Source organism: Rhopalosiphum padi, chromosome 1, assembly GCF_020882245.1.
Source record: "Rhopalosiphum padi isolate XX-2018 chromosome 1, ASM2088224v1, whole genome shotgun sequence".
In the NCBI taxonomy this organism is placed as follows: domain Eukaryota; kingdom Metazoa; phylum Arthropoda; class Insecta; order Hemiptera; family Aphididae; genus Rhopalosiphum; species Rhopalosiphum padi.
The window spans coordinates 53,290,170-53,311,449 of NC_083597.1; the positions used below are offsets into that span (position 1 = coordinate 53,290,170).

Genomic DNA, 21,280 nt, shown 5'->3' on the forward strand with positions numbered 1-21,280 from the left:
AGTTCAATCGAATTAATAAATTTTATCAACTTCTAGAATTTTATAATATATTTTAATATATGCGTATAACATAAAATTATTCAATTTCTTCCATCTATTGTGTATTACAAACAGTATATGAGGAACGTGAGTAAATCACTAAAATTGTTAAAGCCTGCAGTATAATAAATAGCATCGAATGTATAAATAATAAAATATATAGTAACAATAAAAAAATAACCTTTTTTTGTCATTTCAACCTTGATCATTGATGACTGATGAGTATAATTATTTTTATCGTCTGTATTTGTATACGTCTCTATAATATACGAATATATAAATCTCTATACATAATATTATGTAAATTTGTCTTTATTGTTACTAATAAATATATTCAAATAATATACTTCGTTAAAAATTTTCTGAAACATAAACATATATTATAATAGTACCCGTATTTGGTGATGATACGATCTATACAATGCACGTTCCTACGCTATAACTGTAACCTTCACCGGATTAAGATAGTTTACGAAGACGTTTCTGATCAATTTTTAACGTTTTAATTAGTGTAGCTGGACCAGTAGGTATTTTATTTTGTACTAGAATGTTACTATAACCGATAATTAAAGATCACGCAATTTAATTAACTCAAAAATAATTTCTAAATTAATCTTTGTAAAACCTCACTTGATGGAATATACAAAAATGCATATTATATTATATTGCATATTTATTTAATATAATAAAATCAAAGAAAAAATATTGAATTTTACTTTTATAATTTAAATTTTATAGCCCCTTTTTATAATCACAATAATAAATTATAATATTTGTAATAATACATGTATTTTATTTATTATATTATTATATAACTATATAAATTCATTAAATGTTTTTTTTTTACAATTTGTATACAGTGCTATAAATAATACTACATTAATGACCAATGTGTTATCTGAAAATAATGTAACAATAAATAATAATATAAAAATGGCGAGTCGTCAAAACGACATGGCACACCCATTCTTTTTATAAAGGAGTTTTATATAGGCAATTTTACTGAAAAATAATGATTACAATACCTACATTTTTTTATAAAGGTGAATGAATATAATGTTGCATTTATTTTTATTGGCAAAATACAGACATCTTTGCTTTTTAATGCATATAAAATTGTTATATTATATCCCGTGTGAAAATTTGATACTTCGAATATTCGAGTACTTATACATTATTTTGTAGTTATTTCCCTTGTGAAACATTATTTTCTGTATATTTTTGTATTTACGTAACAATACCATTAATAGTACTTTTACACTACCTACTTATAGGGTTATTAAATAACGAAAATATTTAAAAATGTAAAATTGTTGCATTTTCTTAAAATGGCCTATTATACGTTGCTTACCTATTACCTATTCATTATAATAACTTGTGGCACTAGTTAAACGTGCTTGTCTTTTAAGTTAAGACTTATTAACCATGCGCTTTCTATTTTTTTTCCATTTTTAAGATTTTAATTGATTTTAGTGTTTACAAGCCATTTTTAAATTTTTGTCTGTCCCAAACAGGCGTCATGCATTTCGTTCGGCAACTGAATAATATTACAAGAGACTCAGGCAAGTCAGTTAAGCTCAATTGCGAAGTAACCGGTGAGCCACCTCCACTGAGGATCCAATGGTACATGAACGAGGTGCCGGTCGGAGGATCAGACGGTGTTGGGGGTGGTGGTGGCAGTGATGGCGGGAGTGGTGAGAAAAAATCTAAGCCCCGACTGACGGTCAAGCGATTCCAGTCTAGGCATAAGAACGGACTCGGGTCTCGGCTAAGGATCAACAAGCTGGAAGTGCACGACAAAGGATTTTTCACGTGTGAGGCTACAAACGGCATTGAAAAAATACAGTCCACCGCAATACTCATTGTCAAAGTCAACCGTTTCAGTGAGTTCCAAAATTTTGTATTATATACTCTGGATATATATATTAATTTAATTATACGAGTAGAGGATGACAAAAATTCTAAGGAGGGGCTGGTAACACAATTTTTAAGTTGGATGATATATATATTATGTATAATAACTATCTATAAAAATCAATTTTTATTTTAATTAAGATGACATTTTAAATCATTTTAGGCGTGGGTGGATATACTGAGTATAGTGATTATGTAAACTTGTGTTTTACCTCTGCTTATTTTATAAATAATGTTTTTTTCCTAGAATTTTTAAAGTATAATAATATAATAATATAGTAAAATCATTAACGATTTAAATAAATGTTAAACAATTGAATAATCGTGGAAAAGCTGAAGATACCCTCTATAGCATCTTCCCAGTATAACCGTTTAGTTATTCTGTTCTATTTCTTAGAAATGATGCTTATTTTAAATTGAACGTTCAGTTTCAGTAGATAAAACTTTTTGGTACCCATAGCAGTTTATGCATAAATGAACATTGAACAACCATATATTATATTGATGTTTAATATTATATTCTGTTATATTATTGCCACTATTTATAGTATATTCATGCTGCTTGGGCGCAGAGGCGTAGCCAGGATTTTTTTATAGGGGTGGGGGCTAAATATTTTTAACTTAAGTTATTTAAAATCAAAAACAACAACACAAATATATTTATAATAACATATTAACGTTAGTTTTGCTGTATTAACTATTTTAAATAACTAAAATTTGTAAGACAATTTCCATATTTAAATTTAAATATTTCAAAACAATATAAAAATACGGCCAATGGGAAGGGGCTATAGCTCCTTTAGTCCCCCTGGCTACGCCACTGCTTGGGCGCATAATAATTATATTATTTATATTTATATTATGTTTTGTACAACGTATGGAATTGTTTTTACAATACTTTCACATGTACGAATAATGCAACGTACCATTTTCTAAACTCGAGTAACTCAAAAGTTATGCTATGTATACATTTCGTAAGAGCATAGTTATACAATTAAAACCATACCGAATACCGATTAATGAATGAATTTAAGTTGTTATGCGGAATAATCACATGAGTGAACTTGCGTAAGAGAATAGTATAGTTTTCGGAACTTTGGTCCGTGGAAACATTTACTATATAGTTGTTAGTTCTATTTACTCGAAAAATTACGTAATATATTATTTAAAATTTATAACAACTACCCAGAAACCATAGTAATATATATTTGTTCTCTATAGAATAAAATAGGTAAAGCATAAGAAGTTAAAAATACATTTCTCACTGCAGCTATTCAAATGTATATAGTTTTATTTTTATTTTCTTGTAATTAAACTTAATATAATATTATGTAATACCAAGGTTCTCAACATTTTGTGACTCATGAGTCGTGACCCTGTAAGATATCGCCTACTTCCAAGCTTCGTTTTTTAACAGTAAATGTATTTTAATTAATAATTTTATATAATAATTACAAGATACTTCTGTAGTGCCTACATATATGTATCGTATTGATATCAAAGACTAAACTAATATTATAAATTATTATAGTGACATTTTTAGGCTTTTAGTTGTAGGTAAATATTTTATAGATAAAATATATTTTACCAAAGCAATAATAATAGTATTTAATTTTATCGTATTCAGTGGTGGAGTGATAATTTTGTAATGCTCCGTGTTTAATGCGTTTCGGTGATATCGATACCAACTCAGTATCACCATTAAAATAGATTGAATATTACAATAATATTACACAAAAATAAAAAATACCCGCGCTATGCATTTCAAAAACTTCAGTTTTTTTTTAAAAATTTTGAAAAATATAATGATTGCTTTGTATTTTAAATAATTTCATGACACCTTTTACCACTCAATTTTTTAACTTCAAGACACCCAAATCTGGAACTTCTGCAGATGCGATATGATGGAGTTAAATTCAAAACATACATTAATACAAACATACATATTTTGTATTATTTTAATATTTTTAAGCTACTTTTGTAAAAAATATGTTAAAAAAAAATACCTCCTTATAATATATATGAAAGATTGTAACGAAGCATTCAGTATAATGTATAAAAGTCGACTGAGATAAATAACTACCCATTAACCGTAATCCTAAGTAAAGCCTGTTGACTCATTTATAGTTTTAACTTTTAAGGAATAATAAGGATTGCATATCTATAACCGTGTGTCAGTTTGTTGCAGATTTAAACGATGGTTTAATAACATTGTCGTTTTAACTGCTTCCCTATTATACAATATTAAAGTTAGGTATATACTTTGTATAAAACGATGTTATTTCGAAAACCCGTAATCACATTATATAAACTACACGAGCTTAATAATATATGCATAATGCATTGATGGGTATACGATTTTCTTTATTATGTAGTAGAAGATGTAGACACCGCGCGCAGCCCGCAATCGTATAAAATTATCAAGTAGGTATCCTTGAAATATTTATTTAAAAATTGTATTTTACATAATCGTTTTCAATTTTACCTACCTATTCATAATCTGCTGACATACTTATATTTGTAACAAAAAAGAAATAACGATATGTCAGTAATCAGTACCGAGTATAATTTGCACCTATGGTAAAGTTGTAATTTTCGCACGGTGTTATCGGGCACATCAAACAAGGCAAACTCGATAAATAAATTCAAGCTTAATGTTTTAACTTATGTGTTTCGTTTATTACCAATAAATTTTACATGTATTTTTTTGGTGAATTCATCACATGTAGTATTTGTTTATTCGGTAACCCAACTTGACCGCGAGTATAACTTATTATTTTCTTCGCTAATTGCAAATACGATCATTAATAGAAACACCTTATGCAAGCTGTGTTCATACACTTCTACGTTCTAACATTACAGGGTTAAGGATGAAACTAGACCGCATCGAAATTATACACGTATAATATACATAAATAACTCTCCTCCATAGGCAGTAATTAATGACTGAAATATGTATACATATATGTATGTGTTTTAATGTACCTATAATTTGCTATCATGTTAGAGGACTATGATATAGAGCAGAGTGCCGCATACCATATTATATAAACTGCAGTCTGCAGTGAAACTAATAAATTATAATATATTCAATATTGGGTATTTATGAACTTAAGCGATCATTTTATACAATAATTTCGGTAATTTAATATAATATTAATCCTCTTTTCCAAATTCAACATATATCTTTTAGGCTGAGTACTTAGTACTTACGGTACTTATAAGTGTAATAGCTGATTAGGGTATAAGTGATCATAGTTTAGGAATATCTTAGCCTCGTGCAGCAATGTTTATAAATTATTTCTGGTTATACAAGTCCTCCATATTATTTAATATATTATATATTTGTTGAGACATTTATAAAACGTATATAATAATATTTATTAATATTCAGTAGGAACACATATATTTTACGTATTATTGTGATTTGCGACTATATCTAAATATTATCTATATGTACGTAAATAAAATCCATTTTATTTTATAGGCCATGATGAATCCAGTATAGACATACCTCATTTTGGATTTTCAAACCAGTATCCAGTAGTACTAGAAGGGTAAGTGATTTTATGATATCTATGTGATACTACCTATATTATCTAAGCTAACTAGGTCCAATGATCCAAATGACTCTTGTATCTCATTAGAAAAGTAAATAGTTTTTCTACTTTGAGAAAAAACTAGAAGCATAATCAGAGGTTAAGGACTTAAGATTTTTAACATGTATATAAATTTAAAAAGTGCTAAACATTAGCAAATAAATAAATATCTAGTACAATACGTATACATATTATACTGTTACAGCTATATAATTATATTTTATAAGAGTAGTCGAATGTCGAATTTGATTTAGATTTTTATAAACAAACATGGGCATATCCAAATGCACTGTGTCCGTATCTAACATAATTTTATTTTTTCACCAAAATTAATGATCTTTACCTAATTTAGTTGCTTAATAATATGTTTAATTACAGGTACTATATTTATTATTGTTCTGCCAGCTATAATATTATTAATATTAATAATAATAATAAACAGTATAATATGGGTAAAAGTAATTAATTTGTGTTATTAAATATTCCAAAAAATTATAAATAGTTTGATAATATTATAAATGTATAAGTAAAAAAAAAAGTATTTAGGTAATAATAAAAATGTAATAAACGCATGCAGAGAAAAATTAAGACGGAAGCTAAATTCTTCCACGTTTTTTCAAAATTATACACATCAAAAATTGGTCTATTTATTATTCGCTTTGCTCGCCATATAAATTCCACCGTGTATGCTAGTTCTAAAAATCTATTTATTTATTTTTGTTGCTTATTTGGCTAAACATTCACTCCGTGTTTTGTGCGTAAACCCCTGAATCTGAGCCCTGAGTCAAGATTTACCAAATTGTGTTAATAATTAACTTTATATTGAAATCGCTGTTGTTTCAAATAATTAGGACACGCTTTCAAGCTATATATATAAAAAAACAGTTAAACTATAAGATTAGTTTTTTACGAATGTTATATTATAACAACCTATTATTATTTCGATTACCTATGTACACGGATAGCCGGACGATACGCATCCTATAGTGATGGCGATAAAAAGCCCATACCGTTTAGTTAAAGTATTATTTTATTTATTAAAAACATAGCTGGTAGATATATATTTACATAGTTTGGATTGATACATTTATGTACATATGGTTTATTATCAGTGAGTGTGCATGGAAGTGTAGACTTAAATCCATCTTAAAAACTGTCGCTAAATAATTTTAGATTTTGGTACTGCTGCTCTAAATCATTAAATTTTTTTACGGCGTGAACGAATGTATTTTCAATCGGAATTTTAAATAATGTTATGCATGCTGCTTCAGCCACCATTTTAAATTTGAATTTACCGCCGTTCGGTCTGATAAAATCATACCAAAGACGTTATAAATACATACGTGACCAATATGGAACAGGACAGGTATTATCTAGACCAACGATTATAATAATATATACCTGCGCATGCGCGCCAAGTTGTATACAAAAATCATTGTAGTATCAACTTTGAGGCTTTGAGCTTAAAATGGTTAAATCAGTGAATTAAAGAAGTATCAAGTAATATAATATTATCAAAAGACCAAAACTTTATACTTATTTACTGTAGTCTGTGAATAGTAGTGATTTTATCTATATTATTAATATTCATTATGCAACAATTATTAATATAAATATTATTAAAATTTTCATTATCAGATCATTATGTCTAGACATATTTTCTACTAATTGTCATTCGCCTACTTAATGGATTTATTCATAAATTAGTTTAATCATTACTTGGTTATTTTATACTGACCATTTTGAAAATGTTTTACTTGATTTTTCTACTTATAACAACTATTTTAGCATGTTGTGCTGAAAACTATACCAAAAAGTATTTACACATTATTGACTAAACACTTGCAGTTACTTATGGTTTGATTGAAATTATTGTTTTTAGTGAAACCAAAATCAATTCGCACATTGGAATTAATGAACAGCAAAGTCCACTCGATACTATTCCAGAGCTCAGTCAAGTTTTAACTTACCCAATATGTCAAGTAAGTATTTATTATTTCATATATCTGACTAGATGTTGCTTTATCATATAACTGTTGATATTTGTTTAAAGATATATATAAGGTATATTATGATCCTTTAATAATACCTATAGTTCAGGTATTTATGTCAACTAAATAATAGCCATACCGATCATTACTTATTTAAAAATGTTTTTCTTAGTATTATGTTAGGTGTTAACATTGATTGAAGATTGTATTTACATATAGGTACTTATATATTAACATTAACATTATGTTATAGTATATAATATTTAAATAAAGAATAATAAACAAATTTACTTAAATTAAATGATAACTAGCATTATTAGACTATTACTATAATAGAATTCTCATAAAATCCACTGTTTTGTTGCTTTAGCCATTTATTTGAGCCTATTTTCAAATCACTAAGTTTTTTTTGTATTAAAGTACATTATTTGCCTCTTGGGCTTAGGCCTCTGGCTGTAGGTTCTTCATTGATACTAATACATTCAATTAACATTTATGCCAAATGATCTGGTGTCGTCTACCTTGTTATTATATGCTCTACAATTTAGTCAACATTACAATTAAACTATTGGTTTTGTTATTGTTTCTTACTAGTATTATTTTATTATATATGTACGTTCAAGCTATTCATTGATATTTTCATTTTTCAATTTTTAAGATTTTTTTCCCCAATTTTTTTAGCATCTCTAAAAAATATACTCAAATTTGATACCCAACTAATGTGATAAAATTAATAAATATACAAGATCATGTATTATTTTAATACAATTTATTCTAACTACAATAAGTTTGATAATGATTTATAAAATTTTGTCAGTATTTCAGTAATCTATATTCTACAATACTAAAAAAATTTTGATGTAAGTTTTTCATATTTTAAACTTAAAGTAAATAGGAATGCTGAGTATTGTTAGCTACTTTTATATATTTGCAATTTTCTTAAGAACAAGTTTGTTTGGTTCTATAAAAATTCTATTATAAAATATTCAAAATAAATTACTAAAGTTTGTATAAAAAAAAATAGATTAAATATACAAATTTTTTATGTAAAATTACAAATTTAATTGATATCACATTAATGTTTCTTGTTTATGAGTTGTAAGTTATAAGGTCTTAGCTTAGAAAAATGTTAAATAAATTATTAAATTTTAAAATACCTCTTGAAAATGTGCATCTAATCTTTATTATTGGCTCCTCACTGAGACAAACTAATTGGGTGGTTTGATAATTTTTCATTAACAGTTAATCTTTTAGCATAACTACCCAAGTTTCATAGTTACCTATACGACTAAAACAATATCCTCGTAAGTTCTTCAATATTCCTTAAAAAAAAAAACACTATCATTTTTAATTAGTCTGTACCAAAAATTAAAATCTTAAAATATTAATTTTGTTTTTAAAAGTTATGGACATAAATTTAATATTAAAATAAAATTTTTTTTAGGGTGATTAAAACATAATAAATGTATTTTATTCGACCCTATATAAGTAAGGAATCAACTTTTAAGCTCTTTTCTATTTATCAAAAATAATATTTATAAATCTATTTTAATATCTAAATTAACTAAACATAATTTAGTTTTAAAATGTATTCAAATAATACGTACTAAATATTTTATAGATAATAGATATATTATTTTAATAATTAAATATTAAGCATTATTTTACACTCATAATGAAAATAAAAATGAATTTATGGTTATTATTGTAAAAATTATAACTGAAAAAATGTATATATTATAATTAGTTGAATAAAATCATGTAACATAGATTATGTAAAAAAATAGTATACATCCTACCATAATTTAATACAATTGTTTTTTTCATATCTATTTTCTCTTTGAGTTTTAAAGAAAAACAAGTGTTTAGTTACTTAAGTACCTAAAATGTATGCCATTTAATGAGACAAATGTTCAAAATTTTACATAATTTATTAAAATAAAAATGTTATGGAAAAAAACACTAAATGAAAAATTTAAAAAAAAAAACATTATGTAAATTATTATTAAATTAAATGAATCCATTATGTTTTTTGTAAAAACACCTGAATAAGTTTAAACATTTGTTTTTCTTCTTTCTAATTACTAATTTTTGCAAATTATAAATAACAATTATTAAATCTACATTATAAAATAAATATATTTTTTCTGTCTTGGTATAGTACATTTTTGGATTTGTTTCTAAATTTATTCAAAATGTTGAAAGTAAGTTTAGTGTATACTTTATTATTATACTTGCATTTTACTACTAATGTTTTATGCAACCTGGTGAATGATAATCAATCAAAAAATAATTCCCCATTTTGGATTAATCCATGTGGCTACAACACAAATAATTCTGAAGACTACGATGATTCTGATGCTGGTATCATGGATCGTATTTTAACAATAGCAAAACAATGTCAAAAAAATATTAATCAGTTTAAACATGAGTACATTCAACAAACATTCAGTTCTGATTATGATGCACATTATGATAGGTGGATGAATGAAAATAATAATTGGATGAATCCCCGACTTTTAAATAAAGCTGAAGATAATATGTCACAATCATCATTGGATTCACGTTCATTTCCCAGCGAATTAAAATACAGTCATGAAATATTACAACGAGTTTCTGTTGGTTTTGAAATGTTGCTTGATGATGCAAGTAATAATGATTCTTTAGAATATCAATTTCATGATAATTTCACCACCTGTAAGAATGATTTGCAGCAACTTTTATGTGAGATCAGTGATGACATTGAAGTTACACATCAAGAGAAACCAAAAGATATTACTAGAGACGAAGTTCCTAATGAAGTTCGGCAAGAAACAAGTACTGCTAAGAGAAATCTCACAAATTCTATTATTTTTCGTGATTATATGATTGCTATTAAGTATGTAAAAAATACCTATGAATATTTAAGAAGCAAATGCAATAGTATTTCTGCATTGACAGCATGGTATAAAACAAAACGCCATCGTATTTATTAATATTTATTTTAATTGTTTTTGCTTACTTTTTCATTATATAATATAAAAAAATACATATTTGGTTTTGTTTAATTTATAATATTATAACCTTTTAATGCCTTTTTTTTAATTAATTCATAATAATAGCTTATTATATTAATAATATTAAAACTAAAATATAATTTTAAGAAAGATTGTATAATTATTGTATTTAATAATCTTAGTAGATTAAAAAATAGGGTTAATAAATTTATATTCTATTGTTCAATGTGTACATTTATATAGTATTCATAAATATTAACCAGAAATTTTTCATTAAATAATTCATCAACTATTAATAATTTGACTTTGAATTGGAAAAATTTGTTGTACTTAATTTATTTGTGTTTAATGGTAATATAAATTTAAATTTAAATAAAATAAATTATAGAAACAATAATAAACGAGACATTTATTCTCTAATCAAAACCTAATAATTATATTTTACAAAATTATTACCCAAATATTATTAGGTAGTTACTGACCTTATTGAATATAAATATAAATAAAATATGTACCTATATATCAGTATTAGTTAGAGTTCATGAATTTAGAGTGCAAGTTATCATTTTAATATGAATTGTTATTATTAGCTATTATATGTTAAGTTTGTCTTTTAATCGAAAAAATACATCTGAATTATAATATTCATTTAGGAATTCTAAATAGCTAGTTAATAATTAAATATATTTTAATTTTAGATGTACCAAGGTTCACATTGTTCAAAATACTTACAAGGTCAAAATGTGTATATACCCGCAAATTCTTCACAGGCTCTTATTGAAGGAAACCTAAATTCAGCTTTTAAGGTGATTACACGATCTACTGATATGACAGCTGGTTGTGCAAAATATGCTGTACCCTCCATTTGTCATACTGCTTATCCGTTATGTAGAAAGGATAAGACTATACCTAAGCCGTTGCTTGTGTGCCAAGAGGTTTGTTTCCCTAATTCAATAATAGCTTTCTATATTATTTATACAATTTTTTTTTATAGGACTGTGAACTATTGGAAAACGACATTTGTAGTCAAGAGCATGCAATTGCCAAAAAACATCATTTACTTGGACGTTTTGTTAATTTACCTAATTGTTCTTCTTTACCAAAAACTGATTGTTTTGAACTCGGTATTGAGAAACCAGAAGTGAATGATGGTAAAATAACAAATACACTGTAAATTATTATCAATTAGCACATTATAAAAATTGATTTTTTTTTTTCAGATGAAAAGTGTTATTGGGGATTAGGAGTTTCATATCGGGGTACAACATCATCATATCAAAATCTATCATGTGTACGTTGGAGTCAACAGTTAATTGTAAAAACATCTGATTATAAGGAACTACAAGGAGGTCATCGTTTCTGTCGCAATCCAGGATCTGAAGAAAATGAACCTTGGTGTGTTGTTGAAATGCCAGACACAGGTCAAATGAAAAAAGTGATTTGTGATGTTCCACATTGCAGTGAGTTATTTTATAAAAGAAAATAGTTAAGAGTTTTATTTAAAAATTGTCATGTTATGTTCAGTGAGAACTCTACAATTACCAATCTTCATTGTAAGCACAGTCAGTATTTCTTTATTTATTGTGTTGGTGGTAATGGTAATTTGCTGTATTCGAAGAAAAAGTAAGCGGCAGAATTCAGCAATACGTCGTAGGCTGCCTCCTTATACAAATCAAAAAGTAATTGAATATAATAAAATATATTCATACTAGCATAATAACATATTTTTAATATTTATTTACAGCAAGACATTGTAAAAGGTAAAACTAATGGCCTAGAATTATCATCATTAATACCAGGCTCAAGTGCTTCAAGTCAAAAATCAGATAAATACTGTAAAGTTAGACAATATGCGTTGGGTGAAATCACATTCTTACAAGAAATTGGAGAAGGTGCTTTTGGTATGTATTTTCATCAAAAATATGAATTTGTAATGAATTAAATATGAATTGAAATTTATAAAATATTTGAATAGGCAAAGTTTTCAAAGGTCAAGTGCCTAACGATATGGGTACCATAATTATGGTAGCCATCAAGACATTGAAAGAAGGTGCAAGCGCTAAGACAGCGGCAGACTTTAAACGTGAAACTGATTTAATGGGAGAATTACGACATCCAAATGTGGTTTGCTTGGTAGGCATGTGTGCACGTCCAGCATGTTTATTGTTTGAATACATGGTTGGTGGTGACTTACATGAATTTCTAATGGCGCGTTCTCCACATTCACCAAATTCCCCAATAGCACCACCACTTAACCAGGCAGACTTTATGTATATTGCTACCCAGATAGCTTCAGGTTAGTGTTATTATTTAATATTTATAATATTTATTACTTTTAGCTATACTGTATCCAGCGAGAAAACACGCTGCATCCCAATGAAAATCGATTCTTCTGTGCATCCCTATACAACATTGTGACATTGAGATCGATTTTACAGTCCATACTAAACCAATTTTCTCTATTATATGGTAAAAGCTATAGACAATTACAAGGATTGTATGTCGCTAAACAAAACATAGTTGAGCGATCAGTATATTCTTTTTTGGAATGGACTGTAGCAGGATGTCGTATAGAGATGCATAGAGTTTGCGAGTTCTTCAACTAAATAGAGTATAATACCATTTGGTGAATTAATTGAATTAATATATTAACACTGTAAATAGGTATGGAATATTTATGCAGCCATCATTATGTGCACAGAGATTTAGCTGCTAGAAATTGTTTAGTTGCTGAAAATCTTACAGTAAAAATATCAGATTTTGGTCTTTCAAGGGATATTTACTCATCTGATTATTACAGGTTTGATATTTTATATATTTATAAGTTTCATTTATTATACATAGTTTTTATTTTACATTACACACTTTTTACTTTTTATTTTCAAATTCAATTGTTCTATTCCATATTTAATGGATAAATTTCAAATAAAGCTACATTATTCTTTAATTGAATTAAAATGTTTTTCATTTATTAGCCATAAACACAAATTACAAAATGACATTTTCTTCTTCGTGATTAATCATATTTTAATTAATGTAGGTATTCAAAATATGTATAAACTTTATGATAACTGATAAAGTGATAAGTATTAATAATTTATATATCTTCTTCAGGATATAAATTTATTAAATGTACTTTTTGGAATTCAAGAATATCAGTTTCATCTAACTATTTAATTTTAAATAAACTAAATACTCATAGTAGTCACTAAAATAATATTTGATTTAAAATAATTATTTTATTTTTTATTTTACAATTACAGAGTACAATCAAAATCGTTGTTACCTGTGAGATGGATGCCACCCGAATCCATTCTATACGGCAAATTTACAACCGAATCTGATGTTTGGAGTTTCGGTGTTGTATTATGGGAAGTTTACAGCTATGGTTTACAAGTAAATACTGTCATCTTTATTAAAAAATAATTACTATTATTAACACCATGATGTAATTATGTTCTTTAGCCATATTATGGATATAGCAATCAGGAAGTGATTGAAATGATTCGCTCGCGTCAACTCCTTCCGTGCCCTCAAGAATGTCCATCAAGAATGTACTCGTTAATGATGGAGTGTTGGCATGAGGCACCTGTCCGGCGACCCAATTTTACAGAAATTCACTCTCGGCTCAGACAATGGGCAGCTATGTCTGTATCAACAGCACCCACCATGACATACTCTATGGTGCGCCCTGGAAGTCAATCTGATCGTACAGGTTCGTCAAATGTGTCATCCACTTGTAGGCCAGTCAATATATAAGTCACTAATATTAATTTCCATGTAGAAATCCCCTTATGTGCATAAATAACAAATGCTTATAACTAGTTGACTATCATCTTAAGTGCATTTCTCTCATCTATTGACACAACATACATATACATAAATTTTAATAATATTTGTTTCATATTTAATCTTAATCCTTAAACAACAGAATTTCGTAATCTTCAAATAAATTTTATCTAAATACAGTATACATTTTGTTATATAATTATGTATTCATTATATATTATTCATAAATAATTTTATGTTTTCTTTTTTTTTCTCATCAAATTTCACTTAATGTTGAATTAATTTAAATATGATTGATATGATATTAGAGAAGATATTTGCTTTATGAATCGCATTTAACTATTAGCATGTTTTGTAAAAATTAAATTTATTATTATAATTTATAAGTTTATAAAAAATGTACTTGCTTACTTTTTTCGACAAAAGTATGAAGTCAAAATTAAGTACCATGTGTTTTAATGATTATTAACAACAATTAAACATTTAAATATTAACATTATCATTTATCATTGTAAGAATAATATAACACTGTTTATGAAAGCATGAACAACAAACATACTTCAATAGCTCAAACTTCAAACACCAAATACCAATTCCAATGTGACAAAATGATTGCCTTAAACTATTTATAAGACATTTAATTAAAAATTACATTGAAATATCGAAAGTGCACTGTATTAACTATGGCACTCGCTTACGTTACAGGTGTTGCTCGAGTTCAATATTAAAACAATTATTTGATCATATTCTTCTGTCACATCACAAGAATTCATAATTAACCGTCTTCCACATGCCAAGTTTTATTTGTGCCATACATTTAACGTTTGTTCAAACTAAATTTTCTTGTGCATACTCCATCTGCCGTGTTCAAATTCATTCATGTATGGAAATAGGAAACGTTACGCATTTAAGTCACGGGTGATGAAAGCACCAGTGTACAATTGAATTCTTAAAAATCATAATATGTTTATTTGGTTGTGTTAATTTTGTTAGAGTTGTGACGTCAAGATAGTAGTTTGTCTTGTACTTATTAATAACCTACTACTACTAATTTAATTATTATTACTTGTCAGGTGTAAATATGTGTTTTTATTGTACATACACAAATAATGTATTATATAATTTATTATTTAATAATTATTACCTATGTATTATTTTGTATATTTTAACTAATAATAATTAGTATATAATATTGTTTATTTGATAATATTATAATCCTTTAAGGATTAATTACATTTTTCTATTATAATATTATGTATAACTATGTTTACTTAAAATCAAATGTCAAAAGATTTATGTATAATTTGTTTTTTTTGATTTTTTTATACTCATATTGTAACAGCACACTCTAGTCTACTTAATGTTTTAGTTTGTAAACATAACTTAAAATATAAAGACTGTTGAAAATGTTTTCAAAGAAGCCGCCATTGTACTTGTGTTTTCATTTATATATTATATAATAATAAACATCCAAATAAAAGTGTTTTGATTATTAAGAACATATTACTATAATATTAGTTTATTACCTGAATTATATTCCTTGTCTCGCAAAAAGAAACTAATCCTAAAATTTTCCAGAAATTACAAATTACAACTGACTATTTACTTATCATTTGATAGATTTAACAAGCTACTTTTTATAAGTATACAGTTTTAATTTGGTTATCTATTTTGTTTTTCGTAATTATATATAATATTTTTTTTTCACTTAAAACTTGTGCATTTTTAGTTTATATATTTTTTTCAAATATATTTAAATATTATGGTTAAAAAAAAAAAATGAAAAATACGTTTGAACAAAGTAAATAATTATGACAAATTATAAGGTATTTGCAATGCGTACTATGGCAATAATTTCATTGTATTTACAAATGTTTTACTTCAATTCATAATATATTTCTGACTAAATTAGGTCTTGCGTAACTTAAAACAGTGTGAATAGACTCTTGGCAATTAAATAACTTAAAATTAGTAAATATTTTGAAAATGTTATTATAGGTATATTGATAATAATAATACATGTAATGGCAAAAATGTCTGATGATATTTTTGAATAACAACATAATAATAAGTAGAGTCGTTATTATTTTTTTAAATATAGAATTTCTTCATAATTAGATTAAAAAAAAATTGTGCAAATGTATTTTTATATTTTTACGATTTCACTATTAATAGGAAATAATATATAAAGTAATAATTTCATGTTGTGTGTTTCTACAATTAATGTTTTTTAAACTACAAGAAAAAATCTACTATCTATAACAAAAATCATTTAAATTTGGAGCATTAAGTACTTATTGTACATTTGAAATGTCGGACGACTACGAGTTGGTTCCCAATTGTCGAATTGGTTCCCGGGTTTTCTACAGGTAACATGCGAGTTGGTTCCATGGTTGTCTACAGGTATTATACGAATTGGTTCTCGCAAACTTTAATGGTAATAAAATCTTGTTAAATTAACTTTTCAAATTATTATGATATATTCAATTCCCATTTTATGCGAACTGCGTATAGAATTATTATAGATACATAAAATATTTCATACTTCAAACAATATCTAGAATACTTATATACATGTTGTTCAATATAATAATATATTCATATAAAACGTTACATACGTATATTGGACAATAATAACATGTTTCCTTACATCAATAATAATAATTAAGTAAAACTAAACAATTACTACTAGATACAACTAGATACATAAAATTATATTTATAAACTTTCCCAGACATCTTAAAACCTAATCAAATATTATAAGATTATCGATTTGTATATATTTTGTAACGGTTGTATACTAATAAGTAATTTTATTTAATAATAACCAATTCGAACAGTTGTATACTGGAAAATAATTTTTTCGGGAACCAATTCCGTATTACCCAAAATGTCGTCAAAAATGTAAATGGCATACTCTTAACTTTTTCTAGTTCAGAGTACACTGCATCAGCAGTTTTATTTTACATTATCAAATATTAAGTATTAAATATAAATTATATACTTCACGGTATTGACAAAAAGAATGTATTTATGATATTTAGTGAAGTATTTACAACAGCAATAAATTCTGTAAGCACAAGTGCACAACATATAGGTACAGAACCTTGTACTTACATAGGGCAGAAGACTTGTAGTATTTGCATAGGTATTTGTTCCACAGTCATAAAAATATCAGAATACGAAACATAATATGTTTCTTGTGTTTTCACAAAGTTTTCATTAAGTTTTGAAATGTTATTTTGCATATAAATGCATATTTTGAGTCCCTTTTTGTATTATTATTAGTATTTATTTTATTAACTCCTACTTTTAAATTGAATCACAAAAAATTTTTTTAAGTGCATATTATAGGGTTTTTAAGTGCTTATAAGTGCTTGTATATTTAGTGCTTTTCAGAGGTACAAATATAAGTGCTCTCTCTGGTCCCCCGACAACAACGAATCAGATTCGTTCGTAATAGAGCTACCTACGCAGTAGCAATATGACAGAGAATTCCATATAATATGGTCATGAACGAGCAGGGCTGCATCTTGTCACAATATATTTAGGTCATCGCATGTCCGCGCAAATCCTAAAGTGCGTAGTAACGTGTGAATACAAATGACGCATATCAGATGACCAGAAGAGATAGGAGAAGAGTAGGTAGGAGGGAAACTGACTATATAAGGGGGCCCCGGAGAGGACTCGGATAGACGTGATTTACTAGAGCCAGCACAAGTACTTCCACGTCAGTTGACATCATCACGAAACAGTCCCTGCGACTTAGTATATTTTTATAATTAAATACACTTGGAATAATTTACAGTTATAATTATTATACTTTGAATATTTTTCAATAAATAAACACTTAAAAACTATTTGTAATATATTCATTTTATTTTATTAATCCGTGGCTGCATCACCACTGCACATCGATTGTTGATTGGCCCACTACACATATTATACTGTACAGCTGTTGTTTATTCTATTCACCTTCGAATCAAACCAAGGGCGCCCATCTGTCAAAACCTAGGGGTGTGACAATCACAATTATAAGTAAATTTTCGTAATATTATCATTAGAAAAATTAATTTATTATTCATAGCTAAAATAATAACAATAATTATACTATTCTAGGGGGGTGACATGTCACCCTCTGGCAGTCTGGCACCCCCTAATGGGCGTCCTTGAATCAAACTCCTCAAAACGAACGTGTGAGACCGACGCGTTCTCAGAGGTTTGTAATAAACCGACGCCGCCGGCTTTACTACATTATTACATATGATTTAGCATAAATTCATAAACGTGTTGTTGGAAAACTATTTAGATGTGGTTATACTGTTTTTAATACAAACAACGCTATTATTTATTACTTATAGTCTTATAAGTTATAACATTAGATCATAATATATGAATGCTTAGAAGTTAGAACACTACCAAGAAGACCGCGTATCAACTACGAGAAATCATTCGTATAGCAACACATATCGTAACGTTTTAATATAGTTGTACCATGTAAACAACCAGTGGCGTAGTCGGGGGGTGGGGCAGAGTGGCCATGCCTTCCCCCATCGGCTGTGTTAGATTCTGAACGAAGTAAGGAATGTATTGATTTTACAATGATGTACGTTTTTTTTTTTGTGTCTATCATCATGATTTGGAGTAGAAATAATGCTTTGATTGTTGACTTCAGTCCCTCTTTGAAAAGGAAAATTCATCTAGTTCAAAAGTGTCAGGAAAAACCCTAAAAAAAGTAACGGAAAACGGTAATTTTTACGCATAACTAGTTTTCAACAAAATCGATTTTTTATTTTGCTGTAACTCAAAAACTTTTTAAAATGACTATAAAAAAAATTGGCTATCCAAAAAATCTTTAAAATTTAATACAAGGTTTATTATAAGTTGTAATCATCGTAGTAAAAAAAAAAATCAAAAATCGTTAGTCACAATTTTTGTTTATAAGCATTTAAAGTTCAAATGTTTACAAAATATATTGAAATCGCGAAAATGTGCAAGGAATTTTGAACTTTAAAATTCGTAAAATTTTTATGGTCTATACCTAAGGTTTTTAACCCAATACAAAGTTATCCATAAGTTTACCTTCAAGTAACTGTAAAAAAAACTCCAACGTCAATATAGAACAAATTTTATGAGCGTATGAAATTTATTTTTTTACGAAAACGATTAAAATAACGATACATTACAATTTAAATATACGTAATAATAATATAATATATTTCACTAATTATCCTAGACTGGAAAATCATCTCCGTTACGGCTTTTAATAAATTATAAGGAATATAATAGCATTTTATTGGTAGTTATCAAAATACAATGTACTCCACGGATACACCATCCGGGTAGCAGATTGTTTATAAATATATTTTATTTTAAGTTTATAATGTATATTTAAACCAAAAAAATAATAATAAAAAAACTTACGTAATCATTGACTATTCCCGGAAAACCGCAACTTGTATCAATCTAAAATATTAAAAAAAAAAAAAAAAAAGAATTATGATTAATATCGTTATGTTTCCGAGTTATTATTTCTGCATTATTTTGATTCTAATCACGCAGTGCTTTAACTTAATCTTACATATTACATTAGATGCAATTACCTCTGTTTGTAGATATTGTGTCTGAAGACACCTATCATAATAGAAACAAATGCATACGTTTCGTTTTTTATGGTTTCTTGTAACAAATAGTACCTAGTCACTAATTAATGCTTTGGGGAATCAATTTACGTTTTAAACTTAAAATAAAATATACTAATTTTTATGAAAAATCCGCTACCCGGATGATATAATCGATGTAGACGCATATTTTATTAATTTATAAGTTATATAATACTGAACTTCAAACAGTCAAAATGTGAGTTTCCAGTAAACGGTTTATTTTTATTTTTGCATTAAAAAAAAATAATTAGAATTCCTACAAAACATTTTAAAATTGTAGATATAAAAAGAAAATATTTATATGAATACTAACGAAAAAAAGTGGACAAGTGGTATCGCTCTGCTGTATAGTAGAGATGGAGAGTAGGTCACTGATCACCATAATGGATGTATTAAATTTGAATGCAATGACGGGTATCATTGTATACGAAAAACGATTCTGAACGGAAATGATTTGTCAGTCAATGATAATTAGTTGGATATATTATATTATTACCTATATTTAAATTGTAATATATCGTTATTTTATACGATTTCGTAAAAAATTAAATTTCATACGCTCATAAAATGTTTCCTATATTGACGCTGAAATTTTTTTTTACAGTTACTTGTAGGAAAACTTATGGATAACCTTGTATTGGATTTTTGAACCTTAAGTATAAATCACAAAAATTTTATAAATTTTCAACTTCAAAATTCCTTGCAAATTTTCTCAATTTTGATATATTTCGTAAACATTTGAACTTTAAATAGTTATAAACAAAAATTGTGACAAACGATTTTTGATTTTTTTTTACTACGATAGATACAACTTATAATAAACCATGTATTAAATTTTAAAGATTTTATGGATAGCCAAATTTTTTTTATTGGCATTTTAAGAAAAAAAACTTAGAAAAGTCGAAAATGTCGAAAATAGATAACTATAATATAAACATTTTGTGAAAATTTCAAGTATTTACAATGATTCGTTTTTGAGTTACAGCAAAATCAAAAAATCGATTTTGTCGAAAAGTGGTTATGCGTAAAATGTTTTCTATATTGACGCTAATAAATCTTGTATTACCTAAATTTTAAAGATTTTTTGGATAGCCAATTTTTTTTTTATAGTCATTTTGAAAAAAAACTTAGAAAAATCGAACATGAAAATTTAATCGTTAATAGATTACGCTAATATAAATATTTTGTGAAAATTTCAAGTATTTTCAAAGATTCGTTTTTGAGTTACAGCAAAATAAAAAATCGATTTTGTCGAAAACTGACTAAATTCCCGTTTTTTCGTTATTTTA

General features: G+C 26.6%; 2 protein-coding genes across 3 annotated transcripts in view; both read left to right on the forward strand.

Moving 5' to 3' along the window:
* LOC132923699 (tyrosine-protein kinase transmembrane receptor Ror-like) overlaps positions 1–15,831 on the forward strand; it is a 67,809-nt gene extending 51,978 nt beyond the window's left edge. The window contains exons 4-16 of one of the 2 annotated variants that reach the window (XM_060987643.1): positions 1,554–1,922; positions 5,441–5,510; positions 7,435–7,534; positions 11,238–11,474; positions 11,534–11,690; positions 11,760–11,999; positions 12,064–12,218; positions 12,284–12,440; positions 12,515–12,835; positions 13,204–13,339; positions 13,803–13,935; positions 14,005–14,254; positions 15,034–15,831. In XM_060987643.1, the coding sequence (XP_060843626.1) occupies positions 1,554–1,922; positions 5,441–5,510; positions 7,435–7,534; positions 11,238–11,474; positions 11,534–11,690; positions 11,760–11,999; positions 12,064–12,218; positions 12,284–12,440; positions 12,515–12,835; positions 13,204–13,339; positions 13,803–13,935; positions 14,005–14,254; positions 15,034–15,056 (2,348 nt within the window). In that variant the 3' untranslated portion in view covers positions 15,057–15,831. Of the gene's footprint in view, positions 1–1,553; positions 1,923–5,440; positions 5,511–7,434; positions 7,535–11,237; positions 11,475–11,533; positions 11,691–11,759; positions 12,000–12,063; positions 12,219–12,283; positions 12,441–12,514; positions 12,836–13,203; positions 13,340–13,802; positions 13,936–14,004; positions 14,583–15,033 lie in introns of those variants that run through there. The other variant, XM_060987634.1, reaches the window with a different exon arrangement.
* On the forward strand, positions 9,675–10,764 carry LOC132923709 (uncharacterized). The gene has a single exon (XM_060987650.1). The coding sequence runs from the start codon at positions 9,739–9,741 to the stop codon at positions 10,516–10,518; it is 780 nt and encodes a 259-aa protein (XP_060843633.1). The 5' UTR covers positions 9,675–9,738; the 3' UTR covers positions 10,519–10,764.
* Positions 15,832–21,280: the final 5,449 nt, after the last annotated feature.